Source organism: Motacilla alba, chromosome 11 (assembly GCF_015832195.1).
Source record: "Motacilla alba alba isolate MOTALB_02 chromosome 11, Motacilla_alba_V1.0_pri, whole genome shotgun sequence".
In the NCBI taxonomy this organism is placed as follows: domain Eukaryota; kingdom Metazoa; phylum Chordata; class Aves; order Passeriformes; family Motacillidae; genus Motacilla; species Motacilla alba.
Genome location: NC_052026.1, coordinates 19,754,456 through 19,772,148, shown reverse-complemented (window position 1 = coordinate 19,772,148; position 17,693 = coordinate 19,754,456). Strand labels below are relative to the sequence as shown.

Sequence of the window (17,693 nt, the reverse complement as noted above, 5' to 3'; positions counted from 1 at the left end):
CACAGAGACACCAAAGCACAACAAGCAGCACTGAAAGAGGTGATGCTGAAAGGAAAACCTGGAGCACCCAGCGAGCCAGTGGCAGCCCCTGCCCACAGCTCACCCACCTGATGTTCTCCTGGCAAAAGGCACGCACGAAATCCTGCACCTGGGGCTGGGTGAAATGCTCGTCGTAGTATTCCATCAGCTTGGCATAGATGGTGGGCACTGCCATGAACACGTTGACACGGGGAGCTTGGGAGCTCAGGAGCCTCTTCCACACCTAGGAAGGAAGGGAACACACATGGATGAAAATACGCCTTTGCTATCCAAGATTTCTTGGGAGTGCAGCTGGAAGCTGCCCCCATCCCCGTCCAAAACAAGATCCCAACTTTCATCATGCCCTCATTTCCCAAGGCACAACATTCACCTCTCATTCCATCAGTGGATCCCTCACCCACCATCACTCTCGAGATGATGGAAATGGCATTTGTTAGTCCTGTCCTGTTGCAGCCAAGAATTTGCTCACGAAGATGGAAGCTTGTGGCAGAATCAGCTCATTCCCTTATCATGCACAGCTCTTCAAAGGCTGCACACAGCCACCAGTTCTCCAAAGCATGGGAGCTCTTCCTTGGAAAGACACAGCCCACACCTGATACACAATACACAGCTTGGAGCCCACAGACTTCAACCTCTGAGGCAAAGCTGGGAAGAGGGAGATCAGGCACTGGGAGTGAGACTTCATGAAAATGGTGAGGTGCTGTGAGAGAGCCGTGTCCCTGGTGAGCTCAGAGGAGCCATCAGAACGCACAGGTAAAGCAGGGGCAGTAGGAGACAGCAGCTTTTCAGGAGGGCCACTACCCCAGCCACACTCTTCCTGAGAGGAATGTTCCCTGTGGGAATAATGTTCTTCAGCTGCAACTCCTGCTGACCTGTGGGAACTATGAGTGGGGGCAAATTCCAGCAGCCAGCTCTGCTGGGATGCGGACAACGACACCTCAGGGACGCGAGCCGACCGCAGCACAAAGGCACAACAGTCACCCCTGAGCCCACTGCTCCCCCAGCTCAGCACCCTCCCTGCCAGGTAAGCTCTTCCCAAGGCAGGAGCGATGCAGAGCCATCAATAAATCAGAGCCCCGCTGACGGCGCCTCTGTCCCCGCGCTCGGTCCCTGCCCCGCCGGTGACAAATGTATTCCCTAACAGCTCCTGACACCCAGCGCTGCCTCGGCGCTCCCCGCGCACGCTCAGCTGCACACGAGCCGGGCGAGGCAGGCATTGATTGAAGGTGAGCCAGGGATTCTCCTTCATGCTGTCACTCTGCCCCTTCCCTCCGTTCTGCTCGCTCTGCTCCGTTTCATCCCTTTCTCCTTGGCTGCGCCTCTGCCCGCAGCTCGCACTCCGCTGCTCCAGAACAATCAGCTCCTAAAAAAACCCTCCCAGCACCGGGTGCTCGTGGTCAACAGGGCAGGACACGTCCACAGAGGCACTGTGACACCCAACAGGAGGGAGCTCATGCTGCCTCCCAGCCCAGGGATGGCCCTCGGTGGGGAGAGATGAATGCACAAGGTGCAAAGCCACCGCACGCCCCGGCAGGTGGGACAGCAGCACTGTGAGATGCCCTGGGAAAGGAAAGCAGAACTGGGATGTGACTTCCTGCACTGATGGGTGACACGTCCAGAGAGGGAACATTTCAGTCCCTGCAGAAACTCACCTACCAGCAAGATCCCTACCAGCCAGATTAGGTAAAATTACATTTACAGGGGTCTAACCTCCCCCATGTTTGAACTTGAGAGGCTGGTATGGAACAGAGACAGAGCTAAATGGACAAAATAGGTATTTATTGCAAGGCCTTAAAAGGACACACCTTGGGCAGCACAGAGCCTGGCCAGGGCTACACCCAGGTGGAATCCAAGATGGATCCCAGGCACAAGTTTTTACACTTTTATAAGTTTTGGTTCATCTGCATATTGGGTTCAATTGTCCCATTACAGCTGCAGCTCATGAACTCCCAGCCCCCTGGCTTGCCCCCTTCCTTTCACTGTTGTTTGTGCTTTTGGGTGAGGTTGTCCTTGATTCTCCAGTGGGAAGGGATTGTTTTGTCCAACTGTGAAGAGACCCTACTAACAGCTCATAGGAAGCTTCAGAGTTACACACCAGGCAGCAGAGAACCTGGAAAACATAAAAGCTAAAACCCCAGGCATCATTTCCCAGCCCCTTTTTCCCCAGTTTTCCCATTCTAGGCAGCAGGATGGAGAAGGAGCTCTCCAAAGCCAGGGCTGGATGGATGTGCTCTCCTCAGCCTGGTGCTCCCCAGAGCCATTGCTGTGGGCAGGGAAGGACGGGTGATGGCAAGCAGGGATGGAACTGTGCCGAGGGGATTGAAGGGAAACAGATGCTCAGGGGTTGTTCAATCCTTGCTGTGTGATTTTGTTTTGCCTTCCCAAGTCCTGAGCAGCTGTGGGAGTGCAGGCAGACTTCCAGTCTGGCCATGCAGCAGAGTTTTTGTCACATGACTTTGGAACTGAAAAACCCCAAACCCCTCTAAAGAGAGCAAGTCTCCCTTGCACCCCAGAGTCCCCTGTTCCCACGTGCCAGCTCAACTCCTGCCTTAGATAAAATCCTCGCTCCTGCACTGCAACCACAGGTGCAGCTTTTCTGTGTCAGTCCAGCTCACCCAGCAACAGCCCCTTCCTGAGGATAAGCAGCTGCCTTTGGATTTGTGCCACCAGCTGCTGGGGTGATCTGCTGACAGCCAAACCTCTCCACCTGCTCTGCCAAATCTGGATCCTTCCCATGTGTTCCAGCAGGACTGAGCCGTGGTACAAAGCTGGCAGCTCTGCAGAGCCCAAGCTGGCCGGAGGGCTTGGCACTGCCCAGCCAGCTGGAACAGCTATTCCTGGCTTCTGGCTGTAACTGCAGGCTTTGAGAGAAGGATGTGGGAAAGCCTCGTTACCTGGCACTAATCAATCAATCAACCCCGTGCACGGCACCAGCTTTGTCCTTGCAGCACCCGGCACCCTCCGACAGCGCCGGGCCTGGAGCAGCACCATGCATCCCCCTGGGTTATCCCACTGTCACTGTCACCATGTTCATTCTCCTGCACAGGGCACTGGCAGCCCAATGTTCTGTTTTTCTTTTGCTCACCTGATACCTCCAAGTGCTTTTAAAAAGCCATGGATTCGGGAAGCAAACACGGCATCGCGTGCCAGGGCTGCCAGGCTCTGCAAAGAAGGGAAGCAGCAGCCTTCCCATGGAATATGCTCAGGAGATGGATCAAGATGCCTTTTAAGATAACCAAGGGCATAAAACAAAAAGTTTCTCACTGCAAGAAAGCAAGAGTAGATAGAGCTTCCCAGCAGCAATAACGGCAGCAAATGCTTCGGGTCAGGGCTGCCTGTGCCAGCAGAGAAATGGGAGACCTAATGTTCCCAAGAGCCTTCCTGTCAGCATGACATTCCTGATTTTCCTCCCCTCCCACTGCTCAAAAGCATATCATGAGCTGGCCAGTAGGATTTTGCCATCATTAAAGGAAAAAAAAAAGGAGAAAATGACACCAGTGGGTACAAAACAAGCACAGCGAGGCACAGCTGGGAGATTTTTCCCACGTATTTTTCCCAGCATGAAGATGGTGAATGAGGATGGTCAGGCCATACAGCAACCTTCCCAACCAGCCTCCAGACCTGCCAAGATCACCTGAAGGAAGAGATGTGAGCACAGAGGAGAAAAGGCAACAACTTCTCCCTTTAGAGAGGGAGATGTGCAATGCCCCGAACCAGCCAGAAACATCAAATCCAACACCTGGGCATCTTCTCATGCAAAAGGAGAAGAAATGCTGGCAAACCCAGTTATGTGCTAAACCGTGTAAGATTTAGGCTGATAGAAGATTCCCCAAACCAGCCAGAAGAGCTACAAGCTGTAAAGGAAGCAAATATCAGCATGGATTTTTCCATCAGCCCACAAACGGATCACAGCCAGCCCGCGGTGCAGCCTCTATTGACAGACACAACAGCTCCTCTCTTCTATAAAATTATTGTGCCATTTTCAGCTGTAATCGAATCTTTTCAAACCTTTTCAAAAATAACAATGCCTCTAATGCAAGGTTAACTCAGCCCTTTACTTCCCTCTTGCTCAGTGAGATGGGTCTGTGTTCAGCACTGACTGCTGCCATGTGGGAAGCACCATCGAGGAAAAGGGATGCCAGTGATTTTTGGAATGTCTGTGGGAGCAACAGGGCTGTGGCCAAAGCAGCTGCTTCTTTGGTGAGATCCTGTGCCAAACACAAGGGTGGGAAGCTCCTGTAACTCAACAGCAGCAGTCAAGGGGCTGCAGGGCCACGCACACACATCCAACACCAAATTATCCCAGGAAAGCAGATGGGCACACGAGGTAGGAGAGCACCGAGGGGAGCTCTGCTCTCTCCCAGGGACTGAGCCTCCAACACTTCACGACCAATATGCAGAGAGGGAGAAACATTCTTCTCTTCAAAGAGAAATCAGGCCCTCGGTGGCTTCGTCTCATGTTTGTTATAACCCCAAACTGTTTGCGCTCTGTGCGACTCTGGTTTTAATCATTTATTCATCAGCACAGTTTGATGGCCCCTCTGCATTCCAGGCTGAAGCTTTTAAACCCTTCCTATGCTGGAGGCATACTGAAAGGAGCAAGTGCTTTCCCTGGGACCTGGAAATATAAGTAAATATGACAGGCTCTGGTTCCATTTTTTATATTTCCCCACACACATCAAAAGCCATTACTTGGGAACAGATGCTGAGGACAGACGGCAGATCTGGGGAGATGGGAAAGAAACCCTCTAACTTTTTAAAGCCAGGTCTGTGAGAAGTGATCAAACATAATCCATTCACTAGTGACCTGCTCCTCCCTCCACCGACTCCTCTTTGAGTCTGAAATAAAATTACTCCTCTGAAGCCTCCCATTAACAGATGAAAAGACTTTCAGCCTCTCTCCAGCTGAAACTGGACGGGGGCCGCGATCCCCAGCGTGCCTGGATATTGGAGCTCAGGCTCCTCTGCTTGGATTTGCTTTTTTTTAAAAAAAATAAACCAAAAGAGCTGCCCAGAGTGATGTCTGCAGAAGTGACAGATCCAGGGGAGAGGCTCAGTGCAGTGCACGCTTCTCCTTCCCAGAGGCAACAGCGACTGCCGAGCCCTGGATGTCCCTGTGCAGCCCAGCCAAGGTAGACAGCCCCAGCACCCAGCCCAGCCTGGCTCACACAGAGAACACCAGTGACAAGGACAAAGTTTGCTCCCAGATACAGCCCTGGCCTTCAGGAATTCAGGGCTGTGAGCACACGATGCAGCAGCACCCTGGAGCAACACCTCCCACTCATCCAGTGCCAGGCCTGCGGCTCCCTCCTACCACGGGGAAAAGGTGCCATGGGGGACAGAACACCAGGGAAAGCTTGTCCTGAATCACACACCACCTTTGGGCATACAGTATCGCTATTTCCCTAGAAAGAAGGGTCCAAACAAGATTATTTTGATGGCTTTGAGTGTGACATTGTAAAACAGGGCATGGTTTTTAGAGGGCTTGATCCTCGGAGCACCTTAAGTCAGACACGCAGCGAGGCTGGCACTGAAACAGCAGCTCCTGGAACTGCAGGGCAGGAAATCTGCATCTTGGCATATTCATCGTGGAAGGGGTTGCAGGGCACAGCCAGGGCTGTCACTGTACAGGCAGCATATCACAGCTCAAACCTGCCCAGCAGAGCCGAGGGGGCAGCACATGCCACAGCTGGGTCACCCAGAGTGGAGATTTCCGTCGGCTTCTCCCGTCACTCGGCACAGCGAGTTTCTTCCTTCAGGTTCTTCAGGAGTGCTCTTATTCCCCACTCTGCACAAGAGGCTGGAAGACCTCCCAGGATCTGTTCTTGTGTTTATCAATGCTGAGAGCTGACAGGGAACCTTTTGCCATAAGAACATCTTCCCCTCAAGGCAAGATCAGGGGTGTCCAAGGCAAAGACAAGCTCTCCCTGTTGTTCAAGCCCAAAATGGATCCTCTCTGTCCAAAAACCACAGCAGAGGATCCTGTAAACCAGACACTGACCTCACCACTTGCTCCTAAATGGTGCTGTCCAAGGAGTGCCTGGTCTGGAATGGGGACATCAGTATGTGACTGTCACAGCAAGCACAGGGGACACTTGGCTTCCCCAGGTCTGCCTCTGCAGACTCACTGACATTTCCACAGAACAACAGTCCCACCACAGGCTGTGCCTGAGCTGATGCAGGGAGGGAGATGGAGGGAGGCAGTCACTATGAGTGGGTGCTCCAGAGGATGCTTGGTTCAAGCCCTGATGCTCAGAACCTTCCAAAAGCACTTGGCCAGGAGGAGAAGGCTCACCCTGCCCTCCTTCCTTAACAGAGACATTCACCTCTTCACCTCTGTCACCAAAGTGCACAAAATTTGTACAAACACAGCACCTTTGAAATCCCTACTCCTGGACAAGAAATTCCTGCTCCAGCATCTGGGACAGGTCAGCAGCAGCTGAGGAATGCAAACAGAACAGTGCAGCTGGAAGAGTAAACTCAGGCTGGGAGCAGGGTATGGAGGGAGGATCACGCAGGGATGCTGAGGCTGCAGCTTGTTCTGGCTCCAGAGGAGGTTTCTGCCCTCACACTTCTCACCCTTGAAAAACCAATGAAACAACAAACCAGCAACATCACAGCCAGCCATGCTCCACGCAGCTGCTGGCAGGACACCCCTCAGGCTCACTGCTGCTTTCCTGCCTGCTCCATCCCCACCTGTGCTGAAGTCTCCCCCCACAGCCATCCCTGCCACTGCCAACCCCAGAAGCACAGACAGGAGCACTGGATGTGCTCCCTGTGAAGACACTGCACCCCAAGGAGCACGAACACCAGGGGACTCGGTACATCACGTACGAGTCAACTAATTCTGGAAACTGAGGGTCCATTTATAAACCCTTTATTAATAAATGATTAATAGATGCAGCCATATTTTTTAATAACTTGCAATAAAAAATGCTACGAAAAGCTTAAGCAAGACAGTCTTAACAGATGGTGCTATAAAGTGAATTATAACATGTACAGTAGCTAGTGCAGCGTAATGGATGTCCTCTTTAATAAAAAGAATCTGATTTTATGCAGCAACTTTCACGCTTGAGGCACCTCAGCACACTTTAATGAGTTGTCGTGGCCTCAGCAGTAGCCACAGACATCAGATGCTGTTTTAGTGAGAGGGAGGATGTTGGTCAGGACACTGTGCTGCTCCACAGTCCTGATTTTTAACCTTTCCTTGGACAGCTCCCAAAAACAGACGTAAAGGTCTGAAAGCTGCCACCTCCTACCCCTGCACGGCGGGGAACGACAAGCAAGCTGTGGTCTGGGGCTGGGAACGTCTTCTCAGGGAAAAAAATAAAAAGAGCATTATTCCCACCACCAAAACCAGACTGCCATCTGTATCCACGACTATAAGGCACGCCGCAAATTATGTAATTTAATAAACACTGTAATAATAAAGTATTTATTTTGTATAATGAAGTGTTAGTGATTAGAAACCAAACACACATCGGGCGTGCTGCTGCGGTTTCTCTTGAACCTTTGCCAGTATCACTCAAGGCTAAATATGTCTGCAGCAGGTTGAGAGTAAGTTCCTCGCCTTGTTTTGATCAGCCTGTCAAGTGTTTTAGCTGCCAGTCGAGTTTCTTTATATCACACTATAATTGGCTGCTTTCTCAAGGTGCAGCCAAGGAAAAAAAGCACACGGCAAAACTCGGGCTCCTTTGGCAAAATCCTCCGCTGCTGCTTTGCTGCAAGCTGATTGCAGTAGCAAAGGGCACTTTGTAAACAGCTGGTGAAAATAGAGTGGAACTGAAAGGCAGCTTGCAATAAACTCCAGGAGAAAGCCTTATTTACCCTCCCGTGCTCGCTTTGGAGTGTCGATCAAACCGCTTGCGGCTCCCGCGGGAGGCCCTCGGAAAAATAACGGGAATAAAAGAAACCAGAGAAGCAAACGCCGTCCCCCAGAGCCCCCGGGAGCCCCGCCCGGCCCAGCCACCCTCCGTGCCCAAGTTCAGCTCCAGGGTCAAGCGGCCGCCCCCGGCGCTGTCCCCGCGTGTCCCTGGTGTCACATCTGGGGAGAGCTTTGATCGGAGCAGGCAGGAGGGGGGTCCCGCTCCCCCATCCCGATCCCATCCCTCAACGTCGGCTCATTGATTTGCAGACGTCGGGAGAGAGCAGAGGAAAACGCGAGGGTGCGAGGGAGCATCCATCACCGGTGGCACAGGACGTGGAGCACCGCGCCCTCCAGAGGCTCCGCTCCAGCCTCTCAGCGGCACCTCCAGCGCTGCTCCAGCACAGCCCCGCTGCACCCCGAGCCTTTGGGGTCACCCTAACGGCGGGGAGGACAATTTGGCAGCTATCACTGGGGTGAAAGCACAGGCTGTGGCAGCCAGGGACCTTCCTGCCTTCTACCACAGCATCCTACCCATTTACTCTGGAAGTGCAGAGCTGGCCCGCTGGGATTCTGGGGCTGTCCCCCCTAAAAGGATCAGTGCTCAGGTGTCAGAGCCCCCTGACAGAAAAAGGAAGTGTACATTTTCTGTGGCTGCTGCTGGGAGAAGCAGAAATGAGCCATGAAGAATCACCCGGCCCTGTGGTCGCTCAGGTCGGAGCAGGGCCCGCCCTCACCTGGCAGCAGCACAGCCAGAGGCTTCCAGGTGCATCCCACACCTGTGCACTTTGTCCTTCCCATGGGACAAGCCTTCCCAGCACGCGGATAAGCACAGACAGGGAGAGCAGCCTGGGCAGTTACCCAGCAAGGGCTCCTTTGGCTTTCCCAGGGAATTGTGCAGTGACAACACACTTCTGCTTCCTCTCTGCTCCGAGCAGCAGCAGCACCTGAAAACCCAACTGTCCCTTAACAGTGACACTGCAGACACCACCCAGGACACTGGAGATGGGGATGGACAGTGCTGCATGCCAGGGGCTGGGAAATGTAGAACCTGTTCCACCTTTACTGCTGCCTGTCCTGTCCCCTCTCCTGCAGTGTGCCACTGCCACAGGGAACAAAGGAGAAGCAGAACACTGGCACTGGTGTTTCCTGGCTCAGACAGAAAACAACATTTTAACAGCATCATTCCAGTAAGGTTTCCCTCCTGCCACTTTTCCTAACAGCTGCAAGAAGGTCTGGATCTGGAAACTCTCTCTCACATCACTAAGTCCAACCCAGCAGCTCTGTTAACTCTTGTTTCTCCACAGAGAAGAGCCATCTTTCCACGTGAGGAAAACCAGGATTTCCCTTACCTGGGCTGCAAAAAACTCAAAAGGCTGTGCTCTGTCATGTAATGCAGTACAAACCACCAAGGATGTAGGACTGGAAGGCGAAAATTTGGAAGGGGCTGCCCAGGGAGGTGGTGGAGGCCCTGACCCTGGAGATGTCCAAGGAATGACCAGAGCTGGCACTCAGTGCTGTGGGCTGGGTGACAAAGTGGGGATTGGTCACAGGGTGGACCTGGTGACTTTGGATGTCTTTTCCAGCCTCAGTGTTTTGGAGATTCTGGGAAATGCAAGTCACTAAAGAATTCAGCAAGCAGCACACCACTAACACACAAGAGAAAAACCAGTATTCCCACCTCTCCTGGCAGTAAAAAAAAATCCACAACCCTAATTCTGGATGGAAACACTCTCAGTGGGCACAGAAGGGTCCACCCACCCCCAGCCAGACCCCAGCCCAGGGCTGGGAGGGGCAGTGCAGCATTCCCACTCCAGCATCACACTTAGACGAGCTGCACCCTCTGGAAGAGCACATCTACCCCAAGCTGAGCGCCCAGCCAATTCCCTTTGCTGTGAACCACCCACAGCCAGTGCCTAAAGGGGCTGGAATTCCTTAGGAACTCTTTCCCAGAGCTGCTCTGAGTGCAATGCCTGGGTGCTGCTGCTGGGCTCCCCCTGGGCTCACCGTGTGCGCGTTGAATTCCGGGAACATGACGCACGTGGCTCCCACCCACAGCGGGCACAGCAGCTTGTTGATCACCCCGTGGACGTGGTGCAGAGGCAGCACGTGCAGGATCACATCCTCCTTCTTCCACTCCCACTTCTCAACCAGCCCCGTGGTCTGCAGAAGGAAACAAACAGCGCGGCCTTAGGGCAGGAGGAAAGATTTTCCCAAAGTATTCCCAAGGTATTCCCAAGGTATTCAAGCCCCAAACTCCCTGGCAGGAATGGGCACGAAATCTTTCCTTCAGGATCAGCAGGAGAAAAATCCCCACCACGACAGCAGGAATACCTTCAGCATCCTGTCAGGATGGGTCTTTAAATCAGCAAAGCCCTTCCTTGTTACTGAGAAACATCAACAATGATTTTAAGTAGGACATACAAAAATATTAATCTACTGCTGCACATGCAGATTTGGCAGAAATAGTAATAAAAAAGCTAATTCTCCCAGAATTCTGTTGCCATAGTTAGGACACTGATGACATCAGGCTTTTAGCACCTGTAAGGGATAATCAGTAGGAGCAGGAAATTGCTGATAAACAGAAAGTAGGTTTCATGTTAGTAAAAATTATGAGAGCATCAAGCTTCCAAAACACTCTGCTCTGAAGGGATAATTATCTGAAGGGATAATTATCAGGTTTCTGGGTCAACAATGCCCTTCAGAGCCCAGTGCTGGCAACTGCAAAGCTTATTTCCAGCCACCTAAAAATAAGAAAAGCATCTGAGCAGTGGAATTTGGTCGTGTCTCTCACAACCCTCTTCCACAGGGCGGCGAGCAGCTTTTAGGCTTCCTGCAGGACAGCACAAAGGATGGGGACTGCTCAGGCCACCCCCCAAATAATCAGCATGTTTGTGAGGGAACAGATTCTTTGCCCAATATAGCCAAGCCCTGGCTCCATCCGTCAAGGCTTTCATTCCTGTCGGGACCCTGCAGGATCCGAACACCCCGAGCAGCTCTCGAGGCACCCCTGCATTCCCTGCCCTCCTTCCCTAATGGCAGCAGTCTGGCAGTTGCAGGCACTGATAACCAAGTGGTGAGGCAGTCAGCAGGCTTCTTCAAACTTTTAATTCCTTTTGGCTCCGAGAGCTAATGGATTTTTTTGCCTTGGGGATACAGAGCTGAATAATGCACGGGCTTTGCACGGCACTGGGCTGGGCTAAGATATTTTCCAATTAGGAGCAGAGATTCTCCCCTAGTCAGAGGGCAGAAAAGCAAACTGCAAAGAAATCAGGGTTTTTTTTACAACAGGTTTCATCCCTTCTGCTTTCCAGGAAAGCAGGGAGGAGAATCCTGCCTCAGGATGCAGCAGCAGCACAAACAGGCCAAGGCTGAGAGCCTCACACGCTGCTGTGTGCTCACCCTCCAAGCGTGGAGGATTCCAGAGCTGCATCCCCACGGCTCTCAGCAGGAATTAGGCAGTGCAAAGGTGTCTGCAACCCCAAACCCCCTCCAGATTCCACGACTTTGTACCTTGGCGCGAGCCTGGCAGGGGGGCAGCGGCACTCACCACAGCCTGCACGTTCTCGTGGGTGCTGAGGACACCCTTGGGCCTGCCCGTGGTCCCGCTGGTGTAGATGATCATGGCTCCTCTGTCCTTCCACGAGGAACAGCTCGGCAAGAGCCCCTCCTCCGTGGCTGCAGGGCTCGTGGATCCACCACCCCCAGGGCTGGGGAGCGGCAGCACGGGGACTCCCAGTCTCTGGGCACTGGGGGTTATTTTGCCCAGGAACTCCTCGGCCGCGATGAGCAGGGCGCTCTGGGAGTCCTGGATCACGTACTCCAGCTCGGGCACCGGGTGCTTCCTGTACAGGGGCACCGCTATGGCCCCGCTCAGCCACGAGGCCCACTGGGCCACCACGTAGGAGGCGTCGTTGGGGCACAGAAAGGAGATCCTCTCTTCCTTCAGGTCCCGGCCGGGGCACTGCAGGACCCTGCAGATCTCCTGCGACAGGCGGAGGCTGCGGCTCAGCAGGTCCCTGTACGTGTGCTCCCCGTCCTGGTCAACGATGGCCACTTTGTCCCCGAAAGCCAGGGCCCTGGTGAACACAGGGGTGATGTCACTGCTGCGGGTGGCCCAGGCTGTGTGCAGAGCCCTGTGGGGACAGCCAGCCCTCCTCCCATCCCACGTGCAGCGGGACGGGTCCCGCAGGAGGCGGCGGAGGGGCCGGCACAGCTGGGGGAAGAGCAGGGGGAGCAGCATCCTGCCAGCACGGCCGGGCCGGAGCGACTCTGCAGAAAGCAAGGATGGCACATCAGCAGGGCAGGGATTACCCAGGGGGTGATTCCCACGCAGGCAAAGTGGCAGCCCTCATTTGAATGGTATCCACTGTATTATTTATGTCCCTGCCTCAGAGTGCCACATCCTGGGCAGCCTGAGCACCCCTGAGTCCTGCCACGATGGAACAGGAGCAGAGACCCCTCCCTGCACAGCCCCCAAATCCCAAAATCCAGCTAATTTAAATGATGAACCGGCTTTCACAGAATCCCAGAATGGTTTGGGCTGGAAGGGACCTCAAAGCCCACCCAGTTCCACCCCCTGACACCTTCCAGTGTCCTGGGCTGCTGGCAGGCAGGGGGTGAAATGAGATGGGCTTTAAGGTCCTTGCCAAGCCAAGCCACTCCTCGATTCTGTGACGAACCCTAAACCCCTCGGCACAGCCTGCAGCACCCTCTCCGTACAGCAAGGAGGAGCAGAGATGAGAGAGAGAGAGATTCGCTGCACACAATCCAATCAGCACCAGAACATCCCCAGAGAGGCTCCATGACAAGAGGAAGCAGCCAAAGGATGACAAGCTCTCACTCTCGGCGAGCGTCCGTGACGCTTCCCTGACACTGGCAATAACAGCCTGAGTTTGCCTTTATTTCTGATAAATGCCTATTAGTGGAGCAGCTCAGCTCCAAGAGCCTCCCAGCCCAGCCTCCCAGCGTGGGGAGGAGCTGGAACAAAGGGGAACCAGCCCAGCAGCTCCCCAGGACAGAGCTGGTCAGGGCTGCCCCAGCTCAGGCTGCACAAGTTTATTTTCTGTCTCCTGCGGTCTCTCCCCGGCACCTTCGGAGCATTTCCCCCCCCCAGACACTGGCCCTGCTCAGATCTTCTTTTGCAAATCGACCTCAATTTCTGCTTCTGCAAAACAAGCTTGTGATTTAGGGTGGAAACATCTGGGGGAGCAGAGAGGCTGCAGCCCCAGAGCGGGGTGAGCGTGGGAACTCCTGACATTTGCCACCAGCATGGAAAAAAAACAAAGCAGCTCAAGGCAGAGCTCGTGTGATGCCTCTGCATCGCTCTGGAGAGGCTGAAATGCAAAAACCCGGCCTAATTCACACCCTAAACTGAACCCGTGGCCATGGCAAGGTGTCGGTGCCCTGAGCATGACGAGGGGCATCAACTGGGAGCTGGTTTGCCCAGGACCAGCGCGGCTGATGCTCTCAGTGCTCTCACTGTTCCTCCAGCTCCTTCCAAAAATCCAATCCCCCCGTTCCTGCAGTCTGTGTTCAATGGAGCAACTCACAGCAGCACCTCCAGGCAGGCCTGGCACTGCTGGGTGTTCCAGAGCTGGGCTGCAGACACGCGGGGTAAACCCAGGGGCTGTCTGCCATCCCCTCCTGCTGCTCAGGGATCACTGGTGCCACAAACGCCAGCACAGCACACCTGGAAACAAAGTTTGTGCCTGGATCCCACGGGAGGGTGAGGGCAGGGCAGAGATGTGGCTCTGCTGCCTTGGAAGGGAAGGTTCAAATCCCCCTGGAAGGGAAAATCCAAGCCCTCCTCCTCCTCCTCCTCCTCCTAAGGCTGAAGATCTCAAAGCAGCTGGAGGGCTCTCCCCAGCTGCCAGCACAAAACCAGTGCAAACTGGGAGCTGACCCACTGCAAACTGGGCACTTTGTGCATCCCCCTCTGAACACCAAGGACATGAAATGCATTCCCTGGAGTAAAATGATCCCTGGAGTTACTCTGAGCTGCTCCAAAGTGAGTTATTGCAGGAATAACCATGGCTCCAGCTGTGACTGTGTAGCTGCCAGGGTGAGCCTGACCTGCAGGATTCCACCCTTTCCTCATTTACAGGCATGGGAACACAAAGGGATTCCTTGCTGTTTCTACAGCATTCCTAGAAAATCACAAAAAATTCTTTATTAGAAAATCATCAAGTAACTGAGGGACTTGGAAAAGCCATCAAATAATGCCTGAGATGCTGACTGTTCTTCCCTCCTCACAAAACAAAAAACAGGGAGAGGTTTGGATTGGAAGGGACCACATGCAGTCCCACCTTCCACTGCCCCAGGCTGCTCCCAGCCCTGTCCAGCCTGGCCTTGGGCACTGCCAGGGATCCAGGGGCAGCCACAGCTGCTCTGGGCACCTGTGCCAGGGCCTGCCCACCCTCACAGGGCTTTATTCTCCTCCTCTCACTCCGGAGCGGATCCCCACCCTGCAGTCTCTACCCGCAGCCTACTCACGGCACATCCCGGAGCAGGAACGGGCAAGAACCGCGCCGAGCTTCCCGGGTACCGGGGCCGCCCCGCCGCAGGCCCCGCAGCCAGCGGCTCCCACAGGGGAGGAGGGCCGGGCCGAGGACAGCAGGCCCCGGCTCGCCCCGGCTATGGGCCATCCCGGGGCCATCCCGGGGCCATCCCGGGGCCATCCCGAGGCCGTCCCGGCCCCGCCGCCTCCCGCAGCCCCGCCAGGCCTCACCTGCCGCCGGGGGACCGGTCCGGCCGCGCACAGCTCCGGCTGGAACGCGGCGCCGCGACCCGAACGTTCCGCGCACCAATGTTCCGCCAGGCCGCGCCTGATTTGTGGGGATTTGGCCCCAAAACGCCCACGGGGGGCGGGGCGGGGGCTCCGCGGGGCTGAGGGTGCCTGCGGCCCCCCGCGGTGTCACCGCTGTCCTCCGATGTCGTGGCGGGCGGCTGTGGCATGGTGGAGCTCCAGCTGTGCCCCGCGGGTCCTGGCGCCACGGGCCTGGCCTGGGGGGTTTGGGGATTTGGGAATTTGGGGATGTGGGGGTTTGGGAATTTGGGGATTTGGGCAGGGGACAGGCATGGCCTGGGCTCCTGGAACATTCATGGGCATCCCAGGGGGGCACAGACATCCCAGAGACGCACAGGGGACACACAGGCACCCAGGGGACACATAGACACCCAGGGGAGACACAGACACCGTGGGGACACACAGCTGCTCTGGGGACACACAGACACCCAGGGGACACATAGGCATCCTGGGGACACACACACAGAGCCATCCCAGGGACACACAGCCACTGTGGGGACACACACACGGACACCTTGGGGACATAGAGACACCTTGGGCGCACACGGCCACCCTGGGGAGACACGGCCACTGTGGGGACACACGGGGGTCCCGTGGTGGCACATGGCACACGGCACGTGGCACACGGCACATGGCACATGCCCCCCCGGAGCCGAGCTGCCACGGCTGTGCCCAGCGGGCCGTGAAGCGGCACGGCCGGGGTGACCCCCGCCCACCCCCAGGTGTGTTTCCACTGCGGCCAGGCTGGGAGCGGAAACGGGGCCGGGATCCCAGCGCCGGGGAGAGGCACCCAACGCTCCTGCACCCAACGCTGAGGCTGCACCCAACGCTGAGGCTGCACCCAATGCTCCTGCACCCAATGCTCCTGCACCCAACACTCCTGCACCCAACGCTCCTGCACCCAACACTCCTGCACCCAACACTCCTGTACCAAACACTCCTGCACCCAACGCTTCTGCACCCAACGCTGAGGCTGCACCCAACGCTGAGGCTGCACCCAATGCTCCTGCACCCAACGCTCCTGCACCCAATGCTCCTGCACCCAACACTCCTGCACCCAACACTCCTGTACCAAACACTCCTGCACCCAACGCTCCTGCACCCAACACCCCTGCACCCCATGCTCCTGCACCCCATACTCCTGTACCCAATGCTCCTGCACAGCTCCCTCCTCATGGCACAGCTCCCTCCTCATGGCATGGCTCCCTCCTCATGGCATGGCTCTCCATGACACGTCTCTCCATGGCGCAGTTCCCCTCAGCACAGCCCTTGCCCACGGCTCCCCAGTGGCTGCCCTGCCCAGCTCCCTCCCTGTTTCTCAGGGTTCCCTCTCCATCTCTTGGCTCCCTCCTCATTCCATGGCTCCCCAGTCACAGCCTCTGTCCCCATTTCATATCTGCCCTTTCCCCTCCTCCCTGCTGCACCAGTGCCATCTCTCCCCTCTCTCCCCTCTTCCTCACCAGCGCACAGCTCCTCATCCCACACCTGCCTCCGCAGGGCACAGCTCCCTCCCCACTCATCCCCATCTCCAATGTCCCCACGGCACAAATCCCTTTGTGTCCTTCAGCTGTGCACAGCTCTGTCCCCACAGCACAGCCCTGTCCCCATTTCCTTCCCACTGCACACTTCTCCATCCCACAGCCCCTTCCCCAGCTCCTCTCCATCCCACAGCCCCTTCCCCAGCTCCTCTCCATCCCACAGCCCCTTCCCCAATTCCTCCCATCCCACAGCCCCTTCCCCAATTCCTCTCCATCCCACAGCCCCTTCCCCAGCTCCTCTCCATCCCACAGCCCCTTCCCCAATTCCTCCCATCCCACAGCCCCTTCCCCAGCTCCTCTCCATCCCACAGCCCCTTCCCCAGCTCCTCTCCATCCCACAGCCCCTTCCCCAATTCCTCCCATCCCACAGCCCCTTCCCCAGCTCCTCTCCATCCCACAGCCCCTTCCCCAGCTCCTCTCCATCCCACAGCCCCTTCCCCAATTCCTCTCCATCCCACAGCCCCTTCCCCAATTCCTGCCATCCCACAGCCCCTTCCCCAATTCCTGCCATCCCACAGCCCCTTCCCCAGCTCCTTCCATCCCACAGCCCCTTCCCCAGCTCCTTCCATCCCACAGCCCCTTCCCCAGCTCCTCCCATCCCAGGCTGTGTCCCCACTCCACAGCTCTCACCCCCTTCCCATTTTACACCCCGCTCAGTCCCCACCACCCCTTGCCCCGCTCAAGGCTGCTGCAGGGGGCTCCCAACCCCCCCTCCCAGCAGCTCTGGGTTGGCGGGTGCCACCTCCCTGCAGGTGTGCCCAGCACCCTGCCACTGCCGGTGTCACTCTCCACGCTCCCCACGTGTCACCAGCCCCCCGGTGCCCCGCAGGGATGAGCCCCCTCCCCGGGTGCGTGCCCATGGGGGTGTCTCTGGTGCCAACGCCCCCGTGGTGCTGCAGGGGCTGGCAGGGACAGCGAGCACGTGGTGGGGACAGAGCTGGGACATCCAAGGACGAGCCAGGAGCGGCCCCTCCAGCCGGGACCCCTCCCCGCGGGGGTGACGGGGCCGTGCTCCCCCCGACGGTGGCAGGCGGCGGGGCCAGCTGGCCGCGGATGTCACACACAGCAGATGTCACCCCCAGCCACCCTCTGCCGCTCCGGCCCCGGCACCTGGTGCCCCCCGGCCATCTGGAGCCGGCCGCATCCCCGGAGACGATGGCGAGCCGCGGTCCCCGCCGTGCGGCCCGGGGCCGCTCCGGGACTGGGGGGGAAGGGGCTGCTGCCCACCGCCGGGGAGGGCTCGGCCCAGATGTGCCCCCACAGCTGGGAGTGGGAGCGGACACCCGAGTGCAGCACAGCCCTGCCCACCCACGGACCCCCGGCCTCGGCTGCTGCCCCGGTCCCCAGGGCTGTCCCCAAGCTGCCACCGCGGCTTCCCGGCTCCCTCCCAGCCGGGTGTGAGCCCGCAGCCCGCGGCGGCGGGAGGGTTTTGTGCCGGCCCTCC

The 17,693-nt window shown here is 56.7% G+C and overlaps 1 protein-coding gene across 3 annotated transcripts in view; it reads right to left on the bottom strand.

Annotated features, from left to right (window-relative positions):
* The window catches only part of ACSF3 (acyl-CoA synthetase family member 3), a 51,166-nt gene extending 36,425 nt beyond the window's left edge, over positions 1–14,741 (bottom strand). For 2 of the 3 annotated variants that reach the window (XM_038148607.1, XM_038148609.1), the window contains exons 1-4: positions 14,399–14,625; positions 11,454–12,175; positions 9,911–10,066; positions 108–262 (exon numbers count right to left, since the gene is read on the bottom strand). In XM_038148607.1, the coding sequence (XP_038004535.1) occupies positions 108–262; positions 9,911–10,066; positions 11,454–12,175; positions 14,399–14,561 (1,196 nt within the window). In that variant the 5' untranslated portion in view covers positions 14,562–14,625. The other variant, XM_038148608.1, reaches the window with a different exon arrangement.
* Positions 14,742–17,693: the final 2,952 nt, after the last annotated feature.